The 27520-nt window shown below is 41.3% G+C and overlaps 1 protein-coding gene across 1 annotated transcript; it reads right to left on the bottom strand.

The window, feature by feature from the left end:
- Window positions 1–3569: 3569 nt before the first annotated feature.
- PDCD2 (programmed cell death 2) lies at window positions 3570–27437 on the bottom strand. The gene is made up of 6 exons (XM_033939816.1): window positions 27088–27437; window positions 22054–22299; window positions 17593–17733; window positions 15433–15554; window positions 10503–10616; window positions 3570–5665 (listed from the first exon to the last, which is right to left on the bottom strand). Exons 1-6 carry the CDS (start codon window positions 27377–27379, stop codon window positions 5510–5512), a joined length of 1071 nt encoding a protein of 356 aa, XP_033795707.1. The 5' UTR covers window positions 27380–27437; the 3' UTR covers window positions 3570–5509.
- Window positions 27438–27520: the final 83 nt, after the last annotated feature.

A 27520-nucleotide genomic window follows, 5' to 3' on the forward strand; every position in this document is an offset into this window, starting at 1 on the left:
ATGTCTGTGGCCGAAGGAGTGCGCATGCGCGCGAATACGTCACCACCCGATCGCCTCCACAAGCCGGACCGCAGCCAGACGACGTTCTCCGTTTCTCCTGTCGCCGCCGCCGATCTCCGTTTCGCCTTTGCCGCCCACCCCCTTCTCTTCACGCGGACCCGAATGGCGATTCCAGCAGCGTGTACATCAGTCTCCACACGCTGCTTCGGGCCCTTCTGCCCTGATTTGCTCTGCCGCGTCTCTGATGATGTCATCAGGGACGTGCCAGAGTAAATCAGGGCAGAAGGGCCCGAAGCAGCGTGTGGAGACTGATAAAAGCGCTGCTGGAATCACCACCTTTGTAGTCCGGCCCGCGGGAAGGGGAAGGGACAGGGGGGGGTAGAGGAAACGCTAATGCTGCTGCACAGGGAACTGGTGGGGGGGGAGGGGAAGGGAATGCTGCTTTGGACGGACAGACAGACAGAGAGAGGAAGGGAAACACAAAGAAAATAAGAAATACACAGTGGCAGGTGCTCAGGGAACTGGTGTGGGGGGAGGGAAATGGAGGGGGATGGAATGCTGCTTTGGATAGGCAGAGAGAGGAAGGGAAACAAAGAAAATAAGAAAGGCACAGGGAACTGGTGTGGGGGGAGGGGGATAGAATGCTGGACAGACAGAGAGAGGAAGGGAAACACAAAGAAAATAAGAAAGACACAGGGGCAGGTGCACAGGGAACTGGTGTGGGGGGAGGGGGATGGAATGCTGCTTTGGACAGACAGACAGAGGGAGGAAGGGAGACAGAAAGGAAAGAAGAAAGACACAGGGTCAGGGAGATACACAGAAAGACAGACAGGCAAAGGGGGCCAGGGACAGAGACAGACAGAAAGGACAGCGGGAGCCGCGTCAGGAGGGGTGCGCGATGCGGCAGTGGGAACTTTTCCAATGGGTGCAACTGGGCAGCTGTCGGGAACCTCTGATCAGGGGCAGAGCAAGGTAAGAGTATCATAGGGATAAGAAGGAGGAGGGAGGATAAAAAAGGAAGGGATGCCTACTGCTGGACAGGGGGAGAAGGAAAGAGATGCTGATGGACAGGGGAGGTGAAGAAAAAACAACGGAGGACTAATGTTGGACAGGGGGAGAAGGAAAGAGGTGCTGCTGGACAGGGGGGAGGTAAAACAAAGGGAGAAGGGCTGCTGCTGCATAAGGAGAGCAGTGAAGGGGTGGTGGTGGACACAGTGGAGGTAAAAGGAAGGGAAAATGGACAGGGGGAGCAGGCAAGGGGTGGTGATGGACAGCCAAGGAAAAAGAAAGGCAGAAAGAAAGAAAGCGGCTAAGGAGAGAGAGAGAAAAAAAGACAGACACACACACATATGTTCTAGCACCCGTTAATGTAACGGGCTTAAAGACTAGTATATATATATATATCTTTGGCAGTAGTATCTCTTGGTTACAAAACCTCAGATAAGGACTTCCATCTTTTTATTTTAGATTAACATTTCCTTTTATAACAATAGGTATTGTTTTAAGCAACCATATAAACAGGAAGAGATCCTGCAGTTAAAATCCAGAAGACAAGAAGCTGAACCAGCCAAAGAGAGGTGTGAAATCAGAACAATTTATGCATGAGTAGCCCAACATGGTCATGTTTTGGCTGAAATTACCTGCATCAGGTGTCCAATGTCCGATATGCAGTTTGTCATTCACTTATGCAGCATAGCAGTGTTGCACTACCTGGTTCCTGTTTAATGTATTATCAGCATGCTGCTTTACTCCTGCCATCTGTGCTAAGCTCTATGTGCAGTGATGAGGTGTTGGCCCCTACTCCTTTCTTTGACATCATCACAAGTTCAAATATCTTGCACTTAAACATACTGCCACCAAAGGTGCATGCCTAAGAGACATGTAATGCCCCTTTCTGGATCAACCTGTATTTATTAAAAAAAAAAAAAAAAAATTCTATACTAAGTCCTAGGGGGTTTACACTAGATCAGGGGTAGGCAATTCTGGTCTTCGAGAGCCGGAGCCAGGTCAGGTTTTCAGGATATCCACAATGAATATGTATGAGATGGATTTGCATGCACTGCCTCCTTGAGATGCAAATCAATCTCATGCATATTTATTGTGGATATCCTGAAAACCTGACCTGGGGCTCTGGCTCTCAAGGACCGGAATTGCCTACCCCTGCACTAGATCCACGTATATAATACTTGAAAGCAGTACAAAGAGAGATAAAACATCAGAATTTAAACTCACAGTTAATCTTCGATCAGGACAAGTCAGACTCTATTATAAAAAGCTTTGATGACTAATTCTGATTTGAGGAGTTTTCTGAAAGTTCCTCTGTCAGCACATTTCCTAAACTGCCCTACCACCAAATTCCATAATTTCACCCCAGCACAAACAAACGGTCATTGCACTACTAGTGTCTACATATTTCAGATTAACATTGGCAAATGTGAAGATATTTGGGTCTTTCAGAGTACTATTTTTTTCTAATCTGGCTTTTAAAATGTGTTGGTAGAGCCTTTGCTTCTTATATTTAGTAGGAATGAGTTGCTATAACAAACTTATAGATGTACTGTATAGTTATGACTAGTCATCACAAAGCTCAATATAAGAACAGTCAACTAAAGCAGTTCTATTTTACCATACTCTATTGAGGTTATATTAGGTAATGACCCTCTGGAGTTGGTTTTTTTTAAATAAATCTTTATTGATTTTTAAGACCAACAAAAGTGCAATAACCGTATATTTACATTAATCAGCAAGTTAAACACTTATAATCATAATCAATAAATCCCCCTTCCATTACATTTCATCAAGGATTAAGACAAAGCAAAGAAATAACCTCCCCAACACCACCCTCTCACCCTTCCCTGGATGTGTGTGGAACTAAACAAAAATTAAAGCCAATTATAATGAAGTAATAAAAGATGTCAACAGGCCCCCAAACCAATTTAAATAAATTACTATGCCCCCAACATGTCAGCATTCATTTTTTTATACCTATAGCTGGAGCATAAATTTGCCCACCAAAAAGGAAAATTGAGGCGCTCATAATTTTTCCAATTACGATTTACCAGCTATATAGCTATCCCAGTCATAATTAGGAAAAGCCGGCATTTATAGTGGTCCATGGGGGGCTTAATATGCAATAATGTTCCACATATGACTACCTCATATGTCAATGTAATTGATGACTCCAGTATGATATTAATCTGTCCCCACCCTCTGGGGTTTTTTTAAAGGAGAAAATTGGTTAAATCAAAGAGACAAGAATTTTAAAACCATTACAAAAAACAGCTATTACAACTAGCAATTCTTGCCTTTCTTTGCCCCTTTTTTTTTTTTTTTTTACAAAGACTAGGAGACACTATGAAGTTACAGGAAAATACTTTTAAAACCAATAGGACAAATTTTTTTTCACTCAGAGAATAGTTAAGCTCTGGAATGTGTTGCCAGAGGTTGTGATAAGAGCGGATAGTGTAGCTAGTTTTAAGAAATGTTTAGACAATTTCCTGGAGGAAAAGTTCATAGTCTGTTATTGAGAAAGACATGGGGGAAGCAACTGGTTGTCCTGGATCAGTAGCATGGAATATTGCTACTCCTTGGGTTTTGGCTAGGTACTAGTGACCTGGATTGGCCACCGTGAGAACTGGCGACTGGGCTTGATGGACCATTGGTCTGACCCAGTAAGGCTATTCTTGTTTTTATGCTTGTTTGGAAGCAGGTGGCTATTTAGCTGGCTTCCCCAATGCCAGAATCTCTTGTGATGTCAATGTCTAAGCCAATACCGGTGTTTTCGATGTCAACGCCTGTGAAGATTTGGCAATATCCATGGCAGCGCCAAACTGCTCTGCTGAGCGTGACGGGCTTTAAGAGAGCACGACTTTTTTTTTCTTCAAATCTTTATTCATTTTAAAAACCAACATCAAGTGCAACATATTATCAATTTACAAAATAAAACAGCACTTAATTCCATCAATTGATATAAGTACATATCCCATCCCCCCCCCACCCTTTCATACAGTATAAAGACAAGAGTAATACAAATGACCAAGATAAGCAAATTACAATTGAAAAATAAATTAAGTACACCCTTGCTGGATGTTTATAATCAACAGGGAAAACTAGTAATCAATCTTTACAAAATTTTGTCAATGTGTCCCAAACCTCCTTGAATTTCTTATAGTGCCCCAATTGTATCGCATTCATACTTTAAAATTTATAAGTTTGGCACAAGGATTCCCACCAAAAACTATAGTTTAACCTGTCCCAATTTTTCCAAATAAGCTGTAAGGCAACTCCAACCATGATAAAAAGTAGTCTATTGTTAGGTGGAGTTATTGGACTCTTTGCCCTCAATAACGTATCAAACAGCACTACGTCATACATCAATGCCAACTTGTTTCTTAAAAATTAAAGTGACTGTTCACTTGTCATACAGTCCGTACCGGACTCCATGGATGGCGTCACCCATATGTGAGAATATGCTGTCTGCTTGTCCTAGGATAAAGTTTGTTGTTTGCTTCAGTTTTTGTCAAAGAATAAGGTATTGATTTTGCCTCAATTTGACTAACAGAAGCTTTCGATACAGTGACTATGGTATTTTATTATTCAAGCTGCGTTGTTTGGGAATTTCAGGTTTTTGTTTTAAACTGGTTCAAAGAATTTCTGTTATTCTTTGTCAACAAGTTGGGTTCCTATGTGCAGGGTTCAGCATTATTGCCCATTCTGTTTAACATCTATATGAGTTTCTTTGGACAAATGTTTTTCTGCCTTTGATGTTAAATTTCATTTGTCTAAGGATGATATGCTGATTCTTGTGCCTGTAGATTGTAGAAGATGATCTAAACGTGACTAAATTGTATAGTGTGCAAGCACACAACATCAGTAAAACAAAGCGAAAAACAATTATGCACAAAAATAACCTCTCCTCTCCCTCATCCCCCCAAACATAAACAAAAGATTTCCCGAGGTCAGGACATAAAGGAATACTCAAGCTATAAGTTCAACAGTCGACTTCTTGCAACCAGCATAAGACTCAGCCAAAAGCGCTCCCAAGTCCAACTGAATCTTTGACTTGGGCCAGTGTCCAGCTCGGAAAAGTGTCGTGGTTCCAAAGAAGCATGTATGATCATGAATGATCTCCATTGATTAGGCGTCGGTGGTTCGCTGGCCAGCCACTGGGATAGAATTGTTTTCTTGCCAAATAAGACCACTCTAGCCACAAAAGCTGATAATCCCTTAGGTTTGGGAGATGCAATATTATGAAATCCAAATAACGCTCTAGGGGTCAGAGTCCATCGTCTACCCCAGAGAGAGGTGGTATGACTAAATTAAGGGTAAATAACACCCTTACCTTAATTGAAAGACAGAAAGATGCATGGTTTCAAACTTAATAAGGATGAAAGGGATAGGGACTTGTATACCAGCTTTTGTAGTTATACAACCACACTCAAAGTAATTTACATACAGGTACTGTTTAGAATGCTCCATTTACAATTGTTTAAATATGTCCATAAGCATCTCATGTGCATAGAAAGTCCTGTTTCCACACAAACTCCTCTGTATATTTGTTCTCACAGCTGCAGTGTTCAGAGCAGGTATAAACAACAAGTGTGCCCCAGTCAATGCTCTCATTGAGGCTGTCAGCCTTCAGATAGTTTAGGAGCTGTGGCATAACCTAAAAATGGACATTGAAAAAAAAAAAAGTATTAATCCAGTCCTTCTGCCTTTATGTTACAAGTATAAAAGTACTTTGTACCTAGAGGTCACACATTTATTTAAGTACCTAACCAAATAAAAGACAATTGCTATAAAACTCGGAGCCAATTCACCCTCTTTCAAATAGCCAGAACTGGACATGATATATTACTAAATAATATACAGTATTAGTGGTAATATATCTAATGGGCTCACAACAAAGGAGTCGTGAGGATAAGATGTCAAGTATTCAGCCAAGGGTGTATAGTTTAAAAAAAATCACTTTATTTGTAGATATACCACAATGGCTCAAAGACGCGACACTGGCAGTGTTTCGGCGACTGTGCCTTTATGAAGAGTCTGTCTTGAAAGTAGGCATGGTGCGTGCGAAAACTCTGGGTCAAGCGCTGGTAAATTGTAAGAAAAAAACAGTATGATAACTACCATGTTTCCCCAAAAGTAAGTCCTACCCCGAAAATAAGCCGTAGCAGGGTTTTTGGGATAGGTCTTAATATAAGCCCTACTCCAAATATAAGCCCTATTCCCGGGATTCGCCAGCATTGCCCTTCCCTCCCTCCCTCCCTCCCTCCCATTCCTTGTACAGCAGAACCGTCGAGCGAGCAACGCCCCCCCCCGAACCCACATCCTTCCCTTCCTCCCATCCGAACCCCGCCGACCACGAGCGAACCCTAGTACATACTTCCCTAAGCAGCGTCGGGCCAGCAGCACTCTAAACAGGCTGCTTCGGCCTTGTCCACCCATGAATTCACTCTGCCGCGTTACTGATGATGTACATACCCCGAAAATAAGACCTAGTTCGTTTTTTGGGCCTAAAATTAATATAAGACACTGTCTTATTATCGGGGAAGCATGGCAGTGTCCAAAGCTGGGCTGCAGATCACTGGTGGAAAGCATCACTGGTAATGGAGCATCAATATCTGTACCCTCATTAAAATAAACTGCACGATGTGATACCCGCCAGTGAGCCTTCCCAGGAGTAGCCCCCCATGCTCCGAAATTTACTCCCAGTCCTCTTTCGTATAATACTTCACCAGAGGACTTACATTGTATGACTTTTCTGCATTTTCAACAATGTTTGAAAGCATATGTATTGGGCAAAGAACAAATTCAACTGATCTGCAGTGAGGAGGCGATAGAATAAGGACAAGAAAGAACTGCAGACGGATGGACAAGATGCAGGCAAAGTTTGTTTAAAACCGACAAACAAATGGTCTTTTTGTACGCAACAAATTGTTTGTTGGTTTTAAATAAACTTTCCCTTCATCTTGTCTGCACAGTTCTTTTCTTGTCCTTATTGAAAGAATATGTACTCGGTAAAGTGTTTCAGTTAGTCTTAAGTATCTTGACATTTATTTTGGCTTGTTTCTTATGCTCATGTTAATTTCACTTTATTTATGTATCTGTACACCACTTATAGCCTAAAACAGTGGTTTCCAAACCTGTCCTGAGAGACCCCCAGCCAGTCAGGTTTTCAGGATATCCCTAATAAATATGCATGAGCCAGATTTGCATGCCTCCCACCTGCATTATATGCAAATCTCTCATATACATATTCATGAGGGATATCTTGAAAGTCCGACTGGCTGACAGTCCCCTGAGAACGAATGGCCTAAGCGTTTACATTCAGATACTCAAGTATTTCTCCCTATCTGTCCTGGTAGGCTCATAATCTGTCTAATGCACTTGGGGCAATGGAGTATTAAGTAACTTGTCCAGGGACACAAGGAGCAGTGCTGGGCTTGAATCTGCCATCTCAGGGTGCTCATGGTTGCAGCCCTAACCACTATTGCCCTCCACCTGATTGTGTATGTTATTTTGTAAGCTGCCTAGAACTGCTTTGCTAAAGTGGGTTATAAATGATTAAAATAAAATAAGAACTTAAGATTAGCCATACTGGGTCAAACTAATGGTCCATCTAGCTCAGTATCCTGTTTCCAACAGTGGCCAATTCAGGTCACAAGGACTTGACAGTAACCCAAGTAGTCACAACATTCCATGCTACTGATCCCAGGGCAAGTAGTAGCTTCCCCCATGTCTATCTCAATAACAATCTATGGACTTTTGGTTCAGTAGCTTGTCCAAACCTTTTTTTAAACCCAAATATGCTAAGGAGAAATTAGGCCCTTACCTGCTAATTTTCTTTCTTTTAGTCCTTCCAGACCGGCACAGAAACAGATGGGTTTATGCTCCTCTGCCAGTAGGTAGAGACTGAGATATTGACTTCTGGCTACAGTACAAGTAGGCTGTGTAGTCCCTATTACACTCAGTCTTAACGAATAGCCAAGCAGAAAACCACTAGGCTGAAAACAATAGCATCCCAACTCCACATGTACATGGAGAAGACAAAGGAAAACACTGTTGGATACTGATCAGAACAGGACTCTTTAAAAAAAAAAACGCACAGTTCACCAGCCGAACCAAATGCTGCTGCTCTTTAAACTCCCCAAAACAACCAACAAGAACAAATCCTGCAGAAAAAAAAACAAACTCTTCGCAAAAGCACAGAACAAAATGACAGGGCAGGCTCTGTGCTGGTCTGAAGGGACTAAAAGAAAGAAAATTAGCAGGCAAGGACCTAATTTCTCCTTCTTTAGCATCCCTCCAGACTGGACATGCTAAAGCAGTACCCATCATGAGTGGGACCCCCAAAGGGCCGCCACAAGACCACGCTCACCAAACACCGCGTCCCAATGCTCCTGAACGTCCACACGGTACTGTTGAACAAAGGAATGGAGAGAAGACCAAACTGCAGCTTTACAGATATCCACCAGAGGTACAAGAGAAGATTCAGCCCAAGAAACTGCCTGACCCCAAGTGGAATGAGCTTTGAGAAATTCCGGAACAGGGTTCTTTTAAAGAACGTACGCCAAAGCAAGAGCCTCTTTGATCCAGCGTGCAATTGTAGCCTTGGAAGCACCGTCCCCCTTATGAGGACCCGCTAAGAGGACAAGCACCGGGTTTTACATGAAGCAAAGTCATTAATTGGGTCTCCTGACGAAGAGTGCGAAACGTGGTCCACGTTGGGACCCTTCTACTTATAAAATTCAAGAACAAGAAGTCAATTAAGTTGAACAATAAGTTTAATTTATTTATTATTTTGAATTTTATTCAACAAGCAACACATATGTGGTGATTGGGCTGTGGGTTCTCCTACAGGGCTAATACCCTGGGGGAACTTTATGTTTCTGAGCATATGACACACACAAAAAAATTATTTAGAATGGATTCATTATTATATACTGTGGATTTTGCATGTCTCATATAAACATCTTTATCCCTGTCTAATATATTTTGATTCTACCTGGAGGAGCCAAAGCTTGATGACTTCTTCTGGATAAAATACTGCATACCCACCTTCTTAGGGACGTATGACTCCTCCTACGAGAAGTAATGAGGGTCCTCATCTGAATCTCATGGGAGGTCCCAATCAGACTTCTTCAAAATCAGAATGGACAGTCTCAGCCTGCCTCAGCCCAGTGATCTATTACCACACCTTAAAGGGCACCAAAGTACAGCCATATTCTCCGACTCCAGGGAAGCTTCATCCCTCAATGTCGAGGGTGGAATCACATGAGTCAATACCAATGCTAGTACCCTTCAGAGCTCTGGCACTGAAGATCACTACACAGGCCTAGCATGAGCCTTAGGGAAGTGTGTGAGCAAAGCCTCAACTGGTGCAAGTGCCTTCAATTCCTAAGCGGGTGCAGTTACAGAATCTCTACCAGTTCCTTCCTGAGACACTCAACGGCTGGGGAACTGGGTCAGGAATGGCCTGAGGTGGTGATGGTGCAAACCAGAAGCAGGGACCTCACTGCCTGGAGACTGATACACCAGACCTCAATTAAGGAGGGGAACTAGCCTCCAGATGCCAGAACTTCTTGGGTACCGGCAAGTCTATTGCCCCAAGCACCATGCATTGAAGAGGACCAATGCTTGTGTTTCTTGGGCTTCTCCCGATGCTCAGCATCATAGTCCTTCAGTGACAACATTGACTGGTCCTGGGATCTACTACCAACACCCAATGTTGGGATAGGTGGAGACCTCCTTGATACCAGTGCGCGCCCAGTGTGTTCTGATGTCTGGGCAGTCACCAACATCGATGCATCCAGTACGGATGTCGATGGACCAGCCTTCAAATAGCCAAAACGTCTATCCTGTTGAACCTGCAGTGCTCTCTGTATCCTCAACTGCATGTGTAAACAGAGAGAACAAGAATTACGTAGGATCAAGGTCAGGCCCAAGGTACCCAAATGCAACAAGACTGCAGGTCTGTGACAGAGATCACCAGATTGCATTCAGTGCACCTCTAGAAGCCTTTGACATCCAAAAAAATAGGATCGCAGCAAATTAAATCTTCAATTTTGAACTAAATTGGGCAAGCTCAAATTGAGGATGAGGCTCTGGCCAAAACTTGGGCAAAGCAACCGGCAAAAATAAAAGAACCTTTAAGAGCAAAAAAAAAAAAAACCCTAAAGAAAATACAAGGGACAAACTGAAAATAAATTATGAAAAATTTATGAAAAAAACCCAATCAGGAAGGCACTGAAAAGTTTCAAAATCACATTGAGGTGGGAGAACACAGATGAGACTTCTCTGCTTTGCAGAAAAACAGACCAATTACCCCACACATGCACAGTGCGACACGGCTAGAAACATCTTTCTACAACTTCCTAGCAAGCATCTGCACTGAGCCCCATCAGATGATGTCATCCAGCTGTCAGAATATGAAGGCTTGCTTGTCCTCGGAGTAGGAAATATTACACCACATAAACATTTTTCCTCATCAACTTCTGTACCTGAAATTCAAATATCCTCTTGGCACCACAAGGACAGTTTGGAATATCTTTCTCTTGAGGAACTTTCTCATTAGAAATCCAGATAGGGTCACTTCCAATACAATATCTGAGAATCTGAAAAAGAAAAAATATCCATATCTTTCATCGCACATCAATATACTCAAATCATACTGAGCTAAGGTAAAAACCTGTCTTTTGCTAAAATATTACAATATTTTATAATTATCAATGTACTTTCTAATAAGCTGCCTCTGGATCTGATGCAAAAAGATAGGTCATCAGTATCATTCTATCATGTATGAACAATAAAGTTCCTCTGAATAAAAACGGCTTTTGGAATGCTTTATAACAGATTTGTAAAAGGTGCGAGAGGTTGTGGTAGAGCATTGTGTGTACATAGATAAGAAGTGCATTGTGGAGGTATGTGAGGAACAGGGCAACAAGGCCATGAGGCTCATTTTCAAAGCACTTGGACACACAAAGTACCATAGGTGTGTCCAAGTGCTTTGAAAATGAGCCTCTATGTATAATGATCTGGAAATTGGAATGAGTGTGGTGATTAAATGTGCAGATGTTCAAAGTTGTTTAAATGCATGCAGATTGTGAAAAATTGAACATAAGAACATAAGCAATGCCTCCGCTGGGTCAGACCTGAAGTCCATCGTGCCCAGCAGTCCGCTCACGCGGCAGCCCAAGAAGTCCAGGACCTGTGCAGTAATCCCCTATCTATACCCCTCTATCCCCTTTTCCAGCAGGAAATTGTCCAAGACTTTCTTGAACCCCAGTACTGTACTCTGCCCTATTACGCCCTCTGGGAGCGCATTCCAGGTGTCCACCACACATTGGGTAAAGAAGAACTTCCTAGTATTTGTTTTGAATTTGTCCCCTTTCAACTTTTCCGAATGCCCTCTTGTTCTTTTATTTTTCGAAAGTTTGAAGAATCTGTCCCTCTCTACTCTCTCTATGCCCTTCATGATCTTGTAAGTCTCTATCAAATCCCCTCTAAGTCTCCTCTTCTCCAGGGAAAAGAGTCCCAGTTTCTCCAATCTCTCAGCATATGAAAGGTTTTCCATACCTTTTATCAGACATGTCGCTCTCCTCTGAACCCTCTCGAGTAACGCCATATCCTTCTTAAGGTATGGCGACCAATATTGGACGCAGTACTCCAGATGCGGACGCACCATCGCCCGATACAACGGCAGGATAACTTATTTCGTTCTGGTAGTAATACTCTTCTTGATTATACCTAGCATTCTATTCGCTCTCTTAGCGGCCGCTGTGCACTGTGCCGTCGGCTTCCTTGTCATGTTCACCATTACCCCCAAGTCCCTTTCTTGCAGGCAGACCTTGGGAAATTGGAAGACTGGGCATCCAAGTAGCAGATAAAATTTAATGTGGACAAATGCAAAGTGATGCACATTTGGAGGAATAACCCAAATCACAGTTACCGGTTGCTAGGGTCCATCTTGGGGGTTAGCACGCCCAGGAAAATGATCCGGGTGTCATTGTAGACAATACAATGAAATCTTCTGCCCAATGTGCGGCGTCAGCCAAAAAAGCAAACAAGATGCTAGGAATTATTTTAAAAAGGATGGTCAACAAAACTAAGAATGTTATAATGCCTCTGTATCGCTCCATGGTGTGACCTCATCTGGAGTACTGCGTTCAATTCTGGTCGCTTTATCTCAAGAAAGATATAGTTGAACTAGAAAAGGTTCAAAGAAGAGAGTGACCAAGATGATAAAGGGGATGGAACTCGTCTCTTATGAGGAAAGAATAAATAGGTTAGGGCTATTCAGCTTGGAAAAGAAACAGCTGAGAGGAGATATGATTGAAGTCTACAAAATCCTAAGTGGAGTAGAATGGGTACAAGTGGATTGAATTTTCATTCCGTCAAAAATTACAGACTAGGAACACTCTATGAAGTTACATGGAAATACTTTTTTTTTTTTAAATTCTTTATTATTTTCATACTTCAATAGTGCAATACACGAATCTAACACATATAATATGTCAATACAAGCACATTCAACTTACAAATATACATAACCAACCATTTTCACCCACCCATGATTATTCAATAAAACACAGAAACAGATTTTTCCAATAACCTTACCCTAATCTAATTAATAATATCCTCCCACCCATCCCAAGTGTAAATACTCAAAGGTCAAAATTAGGACAGAAATAGCACCCCCCCATCCATGGATGTGTATGAACATAAACAAAAATTGACTCATAATCAAAGACCTACGATAGTGAAGTAATATAAGATGTCAACAGGCCCCAAACCAATTAAAAAAATTACTGTGCCCCAAACTATCGGCATTCATTTTTTTATATCTATAGCTAGAGCACAGATTTGCCCACCAGAAAGGGAAATTTAGACGATCGTAATTCTTCAAATTTCGGGTTACCATCTGCATGGCTATCCCAGTCATAAGGAACAAACGGCATTTATATCGATCCATAGGGGGCTTAACATGTAATAATGTTCCACATATAACCACCTCATATGATTTCAATATGTTGTTAATCTTACCTCATATTGACCTCCAAAAGTTAAGTACCAAAGGACAATAGAACAACACATGATCCAGTGTCCCAATGTCTAGATGACAATGCCAGCATCTATTAGAATTAGAACTGTCTAACCTGTGTAACCTAACAGGGGTCCAAAAAGATCTGTGTAACAGAAAAAAAAAACATGTTTGTCTCATAGATGCTGACGCTGTACATTTCATCCTCCAAGTCCAAATACTTGGCCATCGAGATGCAGAAATATACTGCTTTATCTTAATGTTCCAAATGTCTAAGACTATTTTTTGGTTTTTTAGTCAAGAATTCAGAAATTAATTTATACCACCGGTCCGTCTGAAGCCCTAAAAAACCTGTCTGGAACATAGAATCTGCAAGCTATAATGATTTTTAAGATTTTGCCAATCAGGGAATGCCTTCTGAATGACTTGCTTCAACTGCAACCACTTATAATTTTGAGACTTAGCAATACCAAATGTTTGTTGCAGTAGTGAAAAATCAAGCATTTTCCCATCTGATGTAACATCATCTAATGTACGAATGACTGCCTGCATCCAATGCTTCCAGAAGATCCCAGACCCGCCTATTTGAATCTTGGAGTTTAACTACAGGGATTGATAAGTAGATTTCTCTATAGGAACATCTGTTAATAAATTTCAAAGTTACAGGGAAATACTTTTAAAACCAGTAGGAAGAAATATTTTTTCACTCAGAGAATGTAAGCTCTGGAACGCATTGCCAGAGGTTGTGGTAAGAGCAGATAGCGTAGCTGGTTTTAAGAAAAGTTTGGACAATTTCCTGAAGGAAAAAAGACATAGGGCAAGCCACTGCTTACCCTGGATCAGTGGCATGGAATGTCTGGGTTTTTGCAGGTACTAGTGACCTGGATTGGCCATCGTTAAAATGGGCTACTGGGCTTGATGGACCATTGGTCTGACCCAGTAAGGCTATTCTTATGTTCTTATGAATTTATTAGATACTATTAATTCCCTTTAAGCACACTCCTTCTCAAGGAGAAGCCTAACTTCTGAAAGCACAGCAGGGAGGGTGTGATTCAGTCAAGCCAGACAAAATTTGAGATCAGAGGTAAGCCAGGGAGGCCCAGGCAAGACAGAGGCAGTCCTTCAACATATCTACATGTAAAGTAGCAGAAGGCTGGCAAAGGTAGGAAAAGACTTACTTCAGAACCATGTGGAAGTCCTGATCCTTTTGAGATCTTGCCAGAGCCAGGTCTGGGATTTTTGAATAATAATAATAATAATAACTTTATTCTTGTATACCGCAAAACCATGGAAGTTCTATGCGGTTAACAGATGAAGAGACTGTACATTTACAGCGAAGTTACATTTACATCGAAGTTATTTTTACAGCAAAGTTACATTTATAGTGAAGTTACATTTACAGTGAAATTACATTTACTGCAAGTTACATACAGCGGTGTTATATACAGCGATGTTCAATATGGCAGATCAGAGGTATTTGGCATGATGGGTTAAGCTAGTGCACATTGTGACTGCTGGATCTGGCAGATGACAAGCCCATGTGAAGACACTATTTTCAACGTATCGTGTCTGTGAAGCAAACAAGCTTCAGCATACTTGTCAACAAAGAGTTTTGTTTTACTTTTAAACTCTTGCGTGGCTGTGAAGGCTCTGCATCCCTCATGCATGTAATCACAAGTAGATGGGAGAAAGGCGTGCATGGAGTGTGTTACTGCATGGGTAGAGAGTTGCATTGGTGAGGGGACCGTGACTGAATGGGAGATGTAGAGTATTTTGGTGGCTATGAGTATATGTTGTAAAGGAGTGTATTTCTGGTGTATGGAAGTTTGTGGGTATGTCAAAAGGATTCAAGGAGTTATATGTACATTGGGGTGCTTGGTAGGACAGTGTATTAAGGTGTATAATGTTCAGGATATGGCGTATTAAGGTGTATAATGTACAGGGTATGGCATTCTCCTTTCTGTTTTCGATCTTCAGCAGTTTTCAGTGTAGTGAGGGGGATTCCCCCCCCCCACACACCCATACCCCCCCACGGCCGCATGAACACTTATAAGTGTAGTGGGGTGTTCCCTCCCCCCCATACCCCTCAGAGCATTAACGGGAATGGCAGAAACAGCGGCGTGCATTTGACCTGCGCACAAATGTCGCCGAGGGATTGTCGGCGTGCCACAGTCCTGCGCACTTTAGTTACAGTACCACGGGTTATGGGGAATGATTTTATTCAGGGGTTTTGAAGCGAGACCCGCTTTTGCTCTGGGAGGGGGGCATGTTGTACCTGTTTTCAACCAAAACCGTGTGGCAGATTTTGGTCACAGATTAGGTTTTGGCTGAAACTGAAACAAAACTCTTGGTTGCCCTCAAGCCATGAACTGAAAAAGAGAATTTTGTACCTGTTCTGGCTCCGATGCTATTCTTTTTTTAAATGCTTCAAAAACTTTATCTTCTTTAGTTTCATGCTTTGCCATTGCATCCAACTCTTCATCACTGACACACTCCAACTGCATTCTGGAGACTAGGAAGAGATCACAAATAAAGCCAAACCTCCTTAAGCAAAAACACAAGCTACCTCTGCACCCCAGGATTCATACAATTGCTAAACTAATTCCAACAAGAACAGATATATCTGATTGCCCTTAACCTTTTCCTATCGTGTGTCCTGGATGAAGGGACATTCCAAAAATGTCGTTGCCATCGTATGCCCCATACTAATAAAGAGCCAGGAACACAAAATAGTTGAATTTACAGACTTATGACTTATTTACATTATGTTTACAATAGCCGTAAATGATAACGGTGAATAATACAAAACTTTGCTAAAATAATTACGATTGGAACCAGCGAACCGTAAAATTTATTACGACAGGAAAAGGTTAATATAAAATTATAGCCAGTAATGAACAGAAAGAGTGCAGAAATAATATGCTGAAGCTTCTACAAACAACAAAAACCACCATCTGTCCCACACATAGTTTACATACAATAAAGAGAAACAACTGAGGGCTCAAAAGAGCGCACAAACAGGCACATCTTGCGTCAACTAGAGATTGTGCATTCTTTTATTTAGTTCCGCAGTTATGGAATATTCTGCTCATAGACTTGAGAAAAGAAGAATCATATATAAACTTTAAAAGACATTTAAAAGCACATTTTTTCCAATTGGCCTTCTCAACTTAGAACATAGGGCTCCTTTTACTAAGGTGCACTAGCATTTTTAGCGCAAGCAAGATTTTAGCGCGCGCTAAACCCGCGCTATGCTTCTAGAACTGGCGTTAAGGTTTAAGGTTAAGGTTTAGCGCGCGCTATTCCACGCGTTAAGGCCCTAACGCACCTTTGTAAAAGGAGCCCAGAGTTTGGGACTGTGATCTGTGTCTATGTAATGATTAATTTTGTAATGGATAATTTTTAGCTGTAGGTATTAATTATGGTTCATTGAGATTTGATTGTTTCATTGTTTTACTATTAGAATTGTTATTGTTGAGTTGTTTGTTATGATATTTTATGAAAAAAAATTTTTTTAAATAAAAATGTTAACTTTTGCTCTTAGAGCTCCTTTTACTAAGGTGCGCTAGCGTTCTTAGCGCGCGCTACATTGCCACGTGCGCTAACCCCACGCTACGTGCCAAGAACTAATGCCAGCTCAATGGTGGCGTTAGCGTCTAGTGCGCACGCTAAAACCGCTAGCGTAGCTTAATAAAAGGAGCCCTTAATCTTTCCTTTTCTATTTTTAATGGAGTTCTGTTCTTGATGAATATGAACTATGTATTGTAAACCGCTTGGATCCTGTTAGGCTGTTATGCGGTATATAAAGTTCTTAATAAACAGAAACAGTTTCCAAACTCCTCTTAAACTGCAACACACTGCTGGCCTTCCTCAAGTCCTGCAGCAGCATGTTCCACCTAGCAAAGGTTCGGATCATATGCACTGTTAAAGTAACGTCCGTCCCCCCCAAAAAAAAAAAAAAACAACACAAAAAACCACCCAAATAATAACTGGTAATCCCTGTGGTAGGCGCAAAGTATCTGAAATACAGTACTCCCCTGAAATTTGCGGGGAGGAGAGCGCAGCTGGAGTGGCAGGAGATGGCAGCCGGAGCACCAGCAAGTGAAGGAAATCACTCGCCGTATGCTCCGACCGCCTCTTCCTGTACTAAAGTCGGACCTCACTGACTTTAGTACAGGAAGAGATGGTCGGAGCATACAGCGAGTGATTTCCTTCACTCCCCGGCTGCCCTCTCCTGCCCGATCATTCGTGGTTGGAAAATACCGCAAATGACCAGGACCGCAAACCGCTGACTGCAAATTTTCAGGGGAGCACTTTAGAATAAAAAAAGTTACCAACAAAACATTTGTTGCATTGTACATTGCATAATAGTAACATCTGACATTCCAGTGTGACCTTTGCTATACTGGTGATGACCTTGCTGAAATATCAGTGTTCTTTGTCTCATCTTTTAGTTTGGGGACATAATCCACTTGTCTGAACTAGTCTAGCAGGATGAAAAGTAGTATCATTTTCAGAAACCACTTACACGGAAACCCTTCTGTTCTTACCTGCTGCAGCTGTTGCATCAGCACACATCTTCATATTCACTGAACCATCAGCATCTTCCTGCGTTTCCTCCTCAGGCTCAATCACAATTTCATATTCTGGGAAAAGAACCTTGTGATCCAGAAGGACAGCATCGGAGTGATCTACAACCAAACTGCTGAAAATTAACTTTACTGCTTTCTACACATATCATATTGCTGAATTTGATTTATTAAAAAAGTATCCAAACCATCTACAATTCTAGGCAAAGTACAAAAATACAACCACAAAAAAAGTTATTACATTCTAAACAGCAAGCCTCCCCATCCCTGCATTAGCCTGGATATTGTACCCTCAACACAAACAAAACCACCCTATTCATTATAAACACTCTTATCACAGACCCAGATATTGCTCTTAGCACTGATCTTTCCAAATCAAATGAATAGCCACACGTACATTTTATTGTTAAACTCTATTGTTAATGACCACATATAAAGGGGTAAAAAAAAAAAAAAGAATAGAAAACTGCAGGAAAATGTCCAGGTCCAGGAATTTATTAAATAAAAATGGTAAAAACAACAACAATCATAAAATCATATATCACATATAAAATAAGTATGTAAACTGCAATATTTATATCCAAAAGCTGGTCCTAATATTCGTGTGGACCACACCTGACACGGTCCATGTTTTGAAGAAACACTTCTTCCTCAGGGGTCCCAAATAACCTCAGACAGGAGATTTTCCACGTCTGTTCTACTTTGATTTTGGTTATTTATCCTATCTGGTTTTTTAATACTCTACGTACCAACATTTGGGACCCCTGAGGAAGAAGTGTTTCTTCTAAACACGGACCGTGTCGGGTCTGGTCCACACAAATATTAGGACTAGCTTTTGGATATAAACCTCCACAGACTCCAACGGATTCAGAATGCCGCGGCCAAGCTCATCTTCGCTAAAAGTAAATTTGACCATGTCTCCACGCTCCTGGCCAAGCTCCACTGGCTTCCGATAATCGCCAGGGTCCACTATAAATGTGCCTGTTTAACTTTCAAAATCCTATATGGTATCCTCCCTCCCTTTATTCCTCTTTCTTGGAATTCCTCAAACCCTAATACCACCAGATCCTCCCACAAATTAAAACTATCCTTCCCCTCGCTAAAAGGCATTTCCCACACAGGAAAGCTAGGGACCTCCCTCCACTTCAAAATCACTGAGCTCTGGAACAACCTTACCTCCCCTCTTCGGAACTTGAGCTCTCTCCAAGTTTTCCGCAAACATCTGAAAACCTGGCTTTTCTCAAAAAATGTAAGTCTCCCTCCAACTTAGGAATCAAGGAAACTCTTATATCTTGGCATCCCAAGTCCTCTAAATTTTCTTCACACTTCTACCTCTAACCCTCTGTTGTAGTTCCTTCCTATTTCTCCTACTGTAAACCGCGTCGAGCTCTACGAATGTGGAGATGATGCGGTATACAAACCTAAGGATTAGATTAGATTAGATATAAATATTGCAGTTTACATTATGATTGTTGTTGTTTTTACTGTTTTTATTTAATAAATTATTGTACCTGGACATTTTCCTGCAGTTTTCATCTGGTTTGTGCTTTGCATTTTCACTGCAGTTCTTATTGGGATTTTTTGCCTTACACGTATAAAGGGGTTTCATAATACCACCTTACCAGCATCTGTAATATACCAGATTTGATCTAAAAGAGCAGAGGTACTAGGGCCAGAGGTATTGTCAGGAATAAAGCGAGTTGGTGAAGATGTACAGCACTTTTTAGAGTTATTGCAAATTCTCTTCCAAAATGCCCAGCATTATATTGGTTATGGGGAGGGGGGGGGGCTCTTCTATCGCAGGACTGTGTGTACTAAGTATATTACATTGCTTTTGATATGTGCTGTTTATTTGTTTTATTATTGTATTTGCTTGTTGTATGTTATTCATTTTTTAAATTATATGTATTCTAAGGTTAGTTGACTCCTGACACAGGCTACATAGCCAAAACACAGTCATGTCAAGTCACGTTGACATTTGGCATATTTATAAATAAAATCCTCCAGATGCAAAACAACATTGTAGGGTGGAGTACGTCACCGGGATGGTCCTACCAGCCACAGGAATGGACCTAGGTACCACAGAAATCAGGTTGTAACGAAGACAAAAAGTGGAACCAGATCGTAGACTACCAAGAGTTTAAAATTGTGAAGTTTATTGGTGCAAAAAACAAATCAATTATAACACAATGTACTAAAAGTCAATCTCATACAATATTAAAAGCAAAAATCGCACTGCATTGATAACCCCCACTCTTGTGTACCCCTTTAATACACTCATAATAATCATATGCTGTCATTAGCAACAGAATTAAACATTTTCTTTAGGCATCACCTTTTTTGACTAGTAGTTTTTATGTTGGCTGTAGAAATAAACTGTAATTGAAAATTACCATCAAACGTTAATAGAGAAACAAGAAAATTGACTCTGGTCCCTCCACAGAGAATAATATCAAAGAAACAAAGACATCGTGGAGAGTTGAAGTCCAAGATGAAGGCTTTATTTAAACAAATAAATAATCCACATAGAAATGTCTAAGGCCTGAACCTTTGGGAAACATATGGACATAGGGTCACAACGCTACGTTCACTATCTAATCCACATGTTTGCATTTAGAACCACATAGGAACCCCTGAAGAAGACTATCTTGTTGAAACACGGACCGTGTTGGGTCCATATGTTTCCCAGAGATTCAGGCCTTAGACATTTTTATGTGGATTATTTATTTGTTTAAATAAAGCCTTCATCTTGGACATCGACTCTCCACGATTTCTTTGTTTCATTAAACGTTGATAACATCTTCTGAATTAAGATGTTGAGCTCTGTTTTCTTTTCCTCATGCAGTAATAGTTTTTATTCACTCTATTTGTATGCCTAGACCTTTATTTGGACCTCTTTTAGGAGATTCAGTCTGCAAAGCAGAAGAGAGAGATGCTGTTCTCAGTAATCCAGGTGTCATCAACCACAACCCTATGTAAAATAATATCAACCTCCTCAAAGGAAGTTCCAGACATTTCAGCTCAAATTTAGAAATAGAAACAGAAGATATTAGCAGAAAAGGACACATTGGTACACCCAGTCTGTCCCTTTGCTCTTGTCTATTGTGCTGTCACAGATTTACGTGATCTGCAGTTCTCTATCACACTCACACACACTTGAATTCAGTCACAATTTTAGTTCCTAAAGCACCCCCCCCCATTTGAAATCTGTTCTGGGTATCAACTATCTTCCAAGTTAACACTCTCACATGCCTTCAAAGCATCCCCCCCCCCCTAGCTTCATATCACCATCCTTTTGTCCTCACGCTTTTCTTTCAAACAATTAAAAAAAGTTTCCACAGAATGTTTGTCATATTTTCTCTTTCCCTTCTAAAGGGTCAATCTTAAGTAACCTCTCTCTATGTGCTTGACTTACATTTCAATAGTAATCTATCACTGGAACCTCCTGTCAATTTACTGATAAAAATCTTTCAGGTTGTTCTAGAAGCTGAGGAGAATTAGCAAGTACTTTGAGCAACATCATTTTCAACTATTAGTCCAATTTTTGTCAATGATTAATTATTGTAATATCCTTTATTTTGACTGCCCAAAACCTATTTTACATGAATTGCAAACTCTATAAAATACTGCAATTCAGTTGATTTTTGGATTGAAAAAAGTTGATAGAATCACACCATATTTGATGAAGCTCCATTTGCTTCTTGTAGAAGTCAGAATATGGTTTAAATTTTTTTGTACGATGGTTAAAATATATCAAGAAGCACCATCTTATATGCCCCTCTTGCCCTGCGATTCTGAAGTAGGATTGCACGGCTTAAGACAGAATTCTCCATTTCGATTTAAGTTTAAGTTTATTAGGATTTTATATACCGCCTATCAAGGCTTTCTAAGCGGTTTTACAATCAGGTACTTAAGCATTTTCCCTATCTGTCCCGGTGGGCTCACAATCTATCTAACGTACCTGGGACTATGGAGGATTAAGTGACTTGCCCAGGGTCACAAGGAGCAGCGCGGGGTTTGAACCCACAACCCCGGTGTGCTGAGGCTGTAGCTTCAACCACTGCGCCACACACTCCTCCAGAGGGTAGAAGAATATTGTACACCAGATCTACAGTTAGCTGCAAAACTTTTGAAAAATTTATCAGACCACATGACTTCAGAGAATAACTATAAAAGTTTTAACACGGCTTTGAAAACATATTTGTTTAGTTAACATATGTTAAAGGAGAGTTAAATTCAATGATGATTTTAAGATTGTAATTCTGGACATTGTCTCCGCTTCTTATTGTTAAACCGCAATGAACTTTGTTGAGATATTTGCGGTACATAAATAAATGCTGTGTTGTATTGTATTATAGCACAGATCATGCAATATTTTGGTGGCCTTTCTTTAAATAATCTATTTAAGAAAACAAAACTTACCAGACTGTATGGAACAGTATTGTTTATGCCCCACTTTCCAGTCTAAGATCTGATGATCTCTGCTGCAGTAGCAGGCTTTGTGGCATCTAGCACAGGTTTTGGGCCCTAAACATCCACAGACTCTGCAAAGGGGAGTTCCAGACTGTAGCTGCAGATCAGCACATACAGGACCCTCCAGGGGAGGCTCTTCCGATGGTGGTTCATATGGGTACGTGTCATTCTTCCTTGGTAGCTGGTTCCTAAAAACTTAAGGACACAAACATGACAACTAATTCAAAGCCATCTCAAAACAGGAAAGGCTCTGGTGTCTTTTTAGTACATCATTAAGTGCATGCAAAGTTACTGCCAACCTTCTCTTAAGAAAAAGAATGCTACTGGACAATTGTTAGGCTTTGAAAACAGTACTAATTAAACTCCCTTACTATGCCCCTTTTGTACAGACACCACTATAATGAAACTGAATTTTATGCTTATTTGCTTCTGTGGTTCATCAAGTCAGTGTCCTACAACCCAAAAAGGCCAGATCAGGCAGTAGAGTTGTACAAATTCTCCTTCAGAACGCCAGTTGCCACCTCAATATGTATATAAAAGGAATTAAGATAACCCACTCAAGACCCTACCAAAGAAACCAGTGAGAAGAGACAAAGCACCAAGCTGTGGTTATGGGCCATATAAATCTACAAGGGACAGTAACAACCAATACAGTCATTATATAATAGCAAAACATTTCTGCAGAATTTTACTGAGGAAATGTTGCAGGGAAACAAAGGTAAGTCATGCTGCCAAATAGGTTTCTGCATGGCTAAATACACTCAAAGTATGGTCATCAAATATTTTAAAATTAATTCGAATATTATGTATTAAGCATTTTCTTCATAGACATAAAACAGGAGAAAACGTTCAGTACACTTGACCAATAGAAAGCATGGCATTTATCTTAAACCAGGGGTGTCCAACCTTTTGGCTTCCCTGGGCCGCACTGGTCGAAAAAAAAATGTTTCTGGGGCTGCACAATACGCTGCAGCAAGACAGAGGAGGGAGCCCAGCAAGACGGTAAACACCGGGGGAAGCAGAGGAAAACACTGCATCGCCCTAGACCAGGGCCGCACAAAATACTTCACTGGGCCGCAGGTTGGACACCCCTGCCTTAAACTGACAGCAGCTGTTGCTCCAGAGAAGACATACTGCTCCAGTCTGGGAGGTGCAATTTGTCAAGAAGCAGTTCTAGCCCATCATGCGACACTGTCTGCTACCCTGTCTCTTGAAGTACCTGCTCAGCAAAGATAGCACTGATATACTATTTTAAATATTATCAGAAGTAGGAGATCAACTGCTTTTACACCTAAGCAGCCTATAATAGGAGCCCTTGCCCCGATCCAACCAGGCATGTGAGCTCCTCCCCCTATATCCCGTTTAAGAGATCAATCTACCTGCTTTAAATATCAGCAGCAGTAGAAAAACAACTGCTTTTACATACAAGCAGCAGCGAGACCTACCACAAGCAGCAGCGAGACCTACCGCAACCACCAAGAGCCCACAGACCCGATCCTGCCAGGAGTGTGAACTCCTCCCCCTGCAGTCCATTGAAGAGATCAATCTGCCTGCTTTTAAATATCAGCAGCAGTGGAGATCAACTGCTTTTACACCTAAGCAGCAACGAGACCAGCCACAACCACCGAGAACACACAGACCCGATCCTACCAAGAGTGTGAACTCTTCCCCCCATGCAATCCGCTAAGAAGATCGAATGTCGGCTCCGGGCGGCTTTCCCGCAGAGGAGAGATTCCTGCATTCACCGTGGGCCTCATCTGGGGCAGCCTCCTTGGAGCGGCTGGGGCACGGGCAGTGTGTCTGGGAGGGAATGCATGGATGGGAGAACATCGCAGGGGAGGAGACATAGGCATCCTGGGACTGTCTGCCAAGTCTCTTCCCTGAAGAAGCCCTTTCTGGAAACGTCAATCGCTCCTCCTAAACTTACTTGCTCCACTTCATCACTGACGCTGAAACCGTGGATTGAAGACAAAGTTTTATTTTATTTTTCTTTCCAGCTTATGATTTATCTTTAATCTTATCTATTGTTTTGCCTTTTGTCTTTGTTTTGTTCTATTTCTATCATTTAAATTTCTCCAGAATTCTACTGTTCAACGGCTCCCCCTTCTGCTTCTATTCCTTTCTCTCCTCTCTTCTACCTTCCAAAGTATTTAGATCAATGCTGTCTTGTTAAAATGTTTATTTTATTTTTATTTTTCCTCTAACTCTACTTTTCACTTCTCTATTACCCTCCAGGTACTTTAGTTAGATTGTGAGCCTTCGGGACAGTAAGGGAATTTTTCAAGTACCTTTCTTATTTCTAATCTTAATGTATATTTTCTGTAAACCGCTTAGAACCTAACGGATGTAGCGGTATATAAGAAATAAATTACATTACATTACATACTAATAGAAGTGCCTTTCTCCCTGGGGTGGGCTGCACTTTTGAAAGCATCTTCCAGCCTGGGGCCACACTGCACAGTGTGCCCCCTCCCCCAGCCTTTTATCAAGCCACATTAGTTATCACCAGTCACTGCAGTAAAAGCTCCGATGCTCATAGAAATTCTGAGTGAAGCTTTTACCACAGCGGCCTGTAATTTTAAAAAAACCCTGACACGGCTTGATAAAAGGGGGAGAAATTAGCCAAGGTGGGAAACAGAGGGAGCTGCAAGCTTGTTCTTTCTCTCTCTCTGCTGCAATCAGATGGTCTTGGAGTGGGAAGGAAGAAGCATGTTGAAAAATATTCTGTAGCAATTGGTCCGCAAGGAAGGATGGAGTATACCATGGGGTGAGAGGGAGCAGGAGTATTTCAGCTCAGTTCTCATTGCTGGCTATTCCTTGGGCTCCTTTGCCCAATTATTAGTTCCTACTCAATATTAGTTGGGAGTTATTCAAAAGGACTTGAGAATTTCCATCTGTCTTCCCATCTGGCAGTAAAGTAATTCTCCAAAAATAATTTTAGAATAAAATGAAACTTGCACATCAGAAAACCCAGTAAAAACAAACAAACACAAAACCCCACTTTAAAACAGGCAAAATTAGATCAGGAGAACCAGATAAATAAGCCCCCCTCCCCCCCCAAAAAAAAGGCCCAATGAATTCTCCAAAAACAAATTTGGGAGCTAAATTAATCTATGAAATGGGATGAAATCTGACATATAGTTTTTGCATTGTATGTTTTTATAACTCCACAAGTCTAGTTATCCAAAAAATTAAAAATTAAAAACAACAGAAAAGCTCAAATAAAATGTACTAAATACTGTGAGCATACTAAATTGTAAATTAAATTATGAATTAAATTTATAAAGTGCTCAGTCACCAACCAAACAGTGTCATATAAAATGCCAGCAATGGTTGTAAAGAGGGATCATCATAGCACTCTGAGAGTCCTTCTTACTGCCCTCCGTGAGACAAATAAACGTAAATTACTTGTATATTTGTGGTTATCGTTACTTATCTGATTTTAATGAAGTCACTTATGGGGGCAGAAGCTTGGCAATGATGTTAAACAATAATCACTATAATCCAATTCAAGTACAGTGAATACTCTAAAATCCCGTGTTCACTGTACTATTGGCCTCCCTTCGATTCGAGTTTCGCCCGAAGCGTCGTCAGGAAGGGGGCATAGTGTCCCCCTTCCTGACAACACTTCGAGCTTTTTTGTTGTTTTTAATTTTTAGGATAACTAGACTTGTGGAGTTATAGTTTTTGCATTAATCACTCTAACCCAAGCAATTAGTATATTAGCTCCTGGAATTGGTTTAATATAAAAACATAAAAAGACACATTGTTTCAAAAAGTCAAATCACACCACCAAGGATTCAAGAAAAGAAAGTCAGCTCCCCCCCAAAAAAAACCTGCCCAATGCATTTCTGTCTGAGACGTTTCTGTAGCTTAGAAGCTTAGATTAAAACAGCAGTTAGGGAGTTCCTCCTTTTAAACTGCTTCTCCCTAGACCCCCCCCCCAAAAAAAAAAAAAAAAAAAAGAACTACCACTACAACTCCACCACCACCATGAAACCTTAAAACTGCAGGTAATCTCAGATTCAATGAGCCACTTGCACATAAAAATTGTTTTGCACCTGAAGTTTCCACATTCTCTCCTCTAGTCTGGTGCTGAATCTCACCACAAGATACTCCATTTTCTAGCTCAGTACTAGCTAACTCTTGGCGAAATTCAACAGCCATCTGAGGTGTGGCAGATCGCCTGTCACTCCTCTACTAGAAGACCAATCTGGTATGTAAGTTTTTTCCCATGAGTTTGTCTCTCACTTATTTCTCACATTCACCATTTTTATCTTCTGTATAGAAGTCACTTCTTCAAAGGCTGTACTTTATAAGTGTATGTTATGTTCCTGTGCTCACCACTATGTAGTTTTTCACTAATATGGCTTGTTTTAGTCCCTCATATATATGTGCACTAGCACCCTTATTCTGCACTCTGATACTTTTATCTATTTTGCACTCTTCCACCTTACACTCTTCTAATGCAATACCCCCATGGGTTTATGCTCATTACACGTTCACTATTATAGGACCCCTGAGAAAGGCAAGTCTGCCGAAACACGGATCAGGTTGGGTCCTGTCTCTCCGGAGTATATGTGGATTATGACTTTGATTTTCTGTGTAATACATCAATAAATAAGCATCAAGAACATCATCCTCCATAGTTTCTTTTCATATGATAAGCAAAGCATAACATACCATAATCTGAAACATATCTCTATTTATTTTAACCAAGAGAAAAAAAGTTTCTAATTTCCTGGATGTAAATGTTAATAATATATATACTCAAGCATTGTGGTTCATTTTTTTTTTTTTAATGGAGCTGGGGGTGGGGTCTGCTTGCTTTGTATTTGGGGGTTTTATTCTGATGCTGCTCCACGGTTGATTGTACAGTCATTTGTTGGTTGGATTTATTCTTGAAAATAAAAATTGATTCAACATATGCTCAAGCCGAAAGATAACATGGGAAAATATGCACCATCAAGGAAGAGGGCTAACCTCGAAAACAGCGATTATCCCCAGGGGAGTAGCAGGCCGGGTTGCGGCAGCAGAAAAGGAAGAGGGTGCGATGGAAGCAGTCGGTCCTCCCGCTCACCGGCGCGTACACCTGCAGCAGGAAGGCACACGGCTGGTGGCAGCAACCGCAGTGCAGCAACTCTGGCGCCGGCAGCCTCGCTCGCCCCAACCACGCGGGCCGGCCACCCACTTTACTAGGGAAGTACGGACTCGAGAGCCGCCAGGCAGGTACTTCCTCGACGAAGCCCAGCTCCACGCGACCACCCGCGGCCATGATTCGAGCCGTCACAACTTCCCGGGCCCAGCGCGCGCAAAAAGCAACTCACGCGCCGGCGTAGAGGGAGAGTGACGTCATAAAACTGCGACTCCCCCACCCCCAAAGACCGCTGCCATGTTGTAATTGGCAAGCGGCGGA

The sequence above is a fragment of the Geotrypetes seraphini genome, chromosome 3, assembly GCF_902459505.1.
Source record: "Geotrypetes seraphini chromosome 3, aGeoSer1.1, whole genome shotgun sequence".
In the NCBI taxonomy this organism is placed as follows: Eukaryota; Metazoa; Chordata; class Amphibia; order Gymnophiona; family Dermophiidae; genus Geotrypetes; species Geotrypetes seraphini.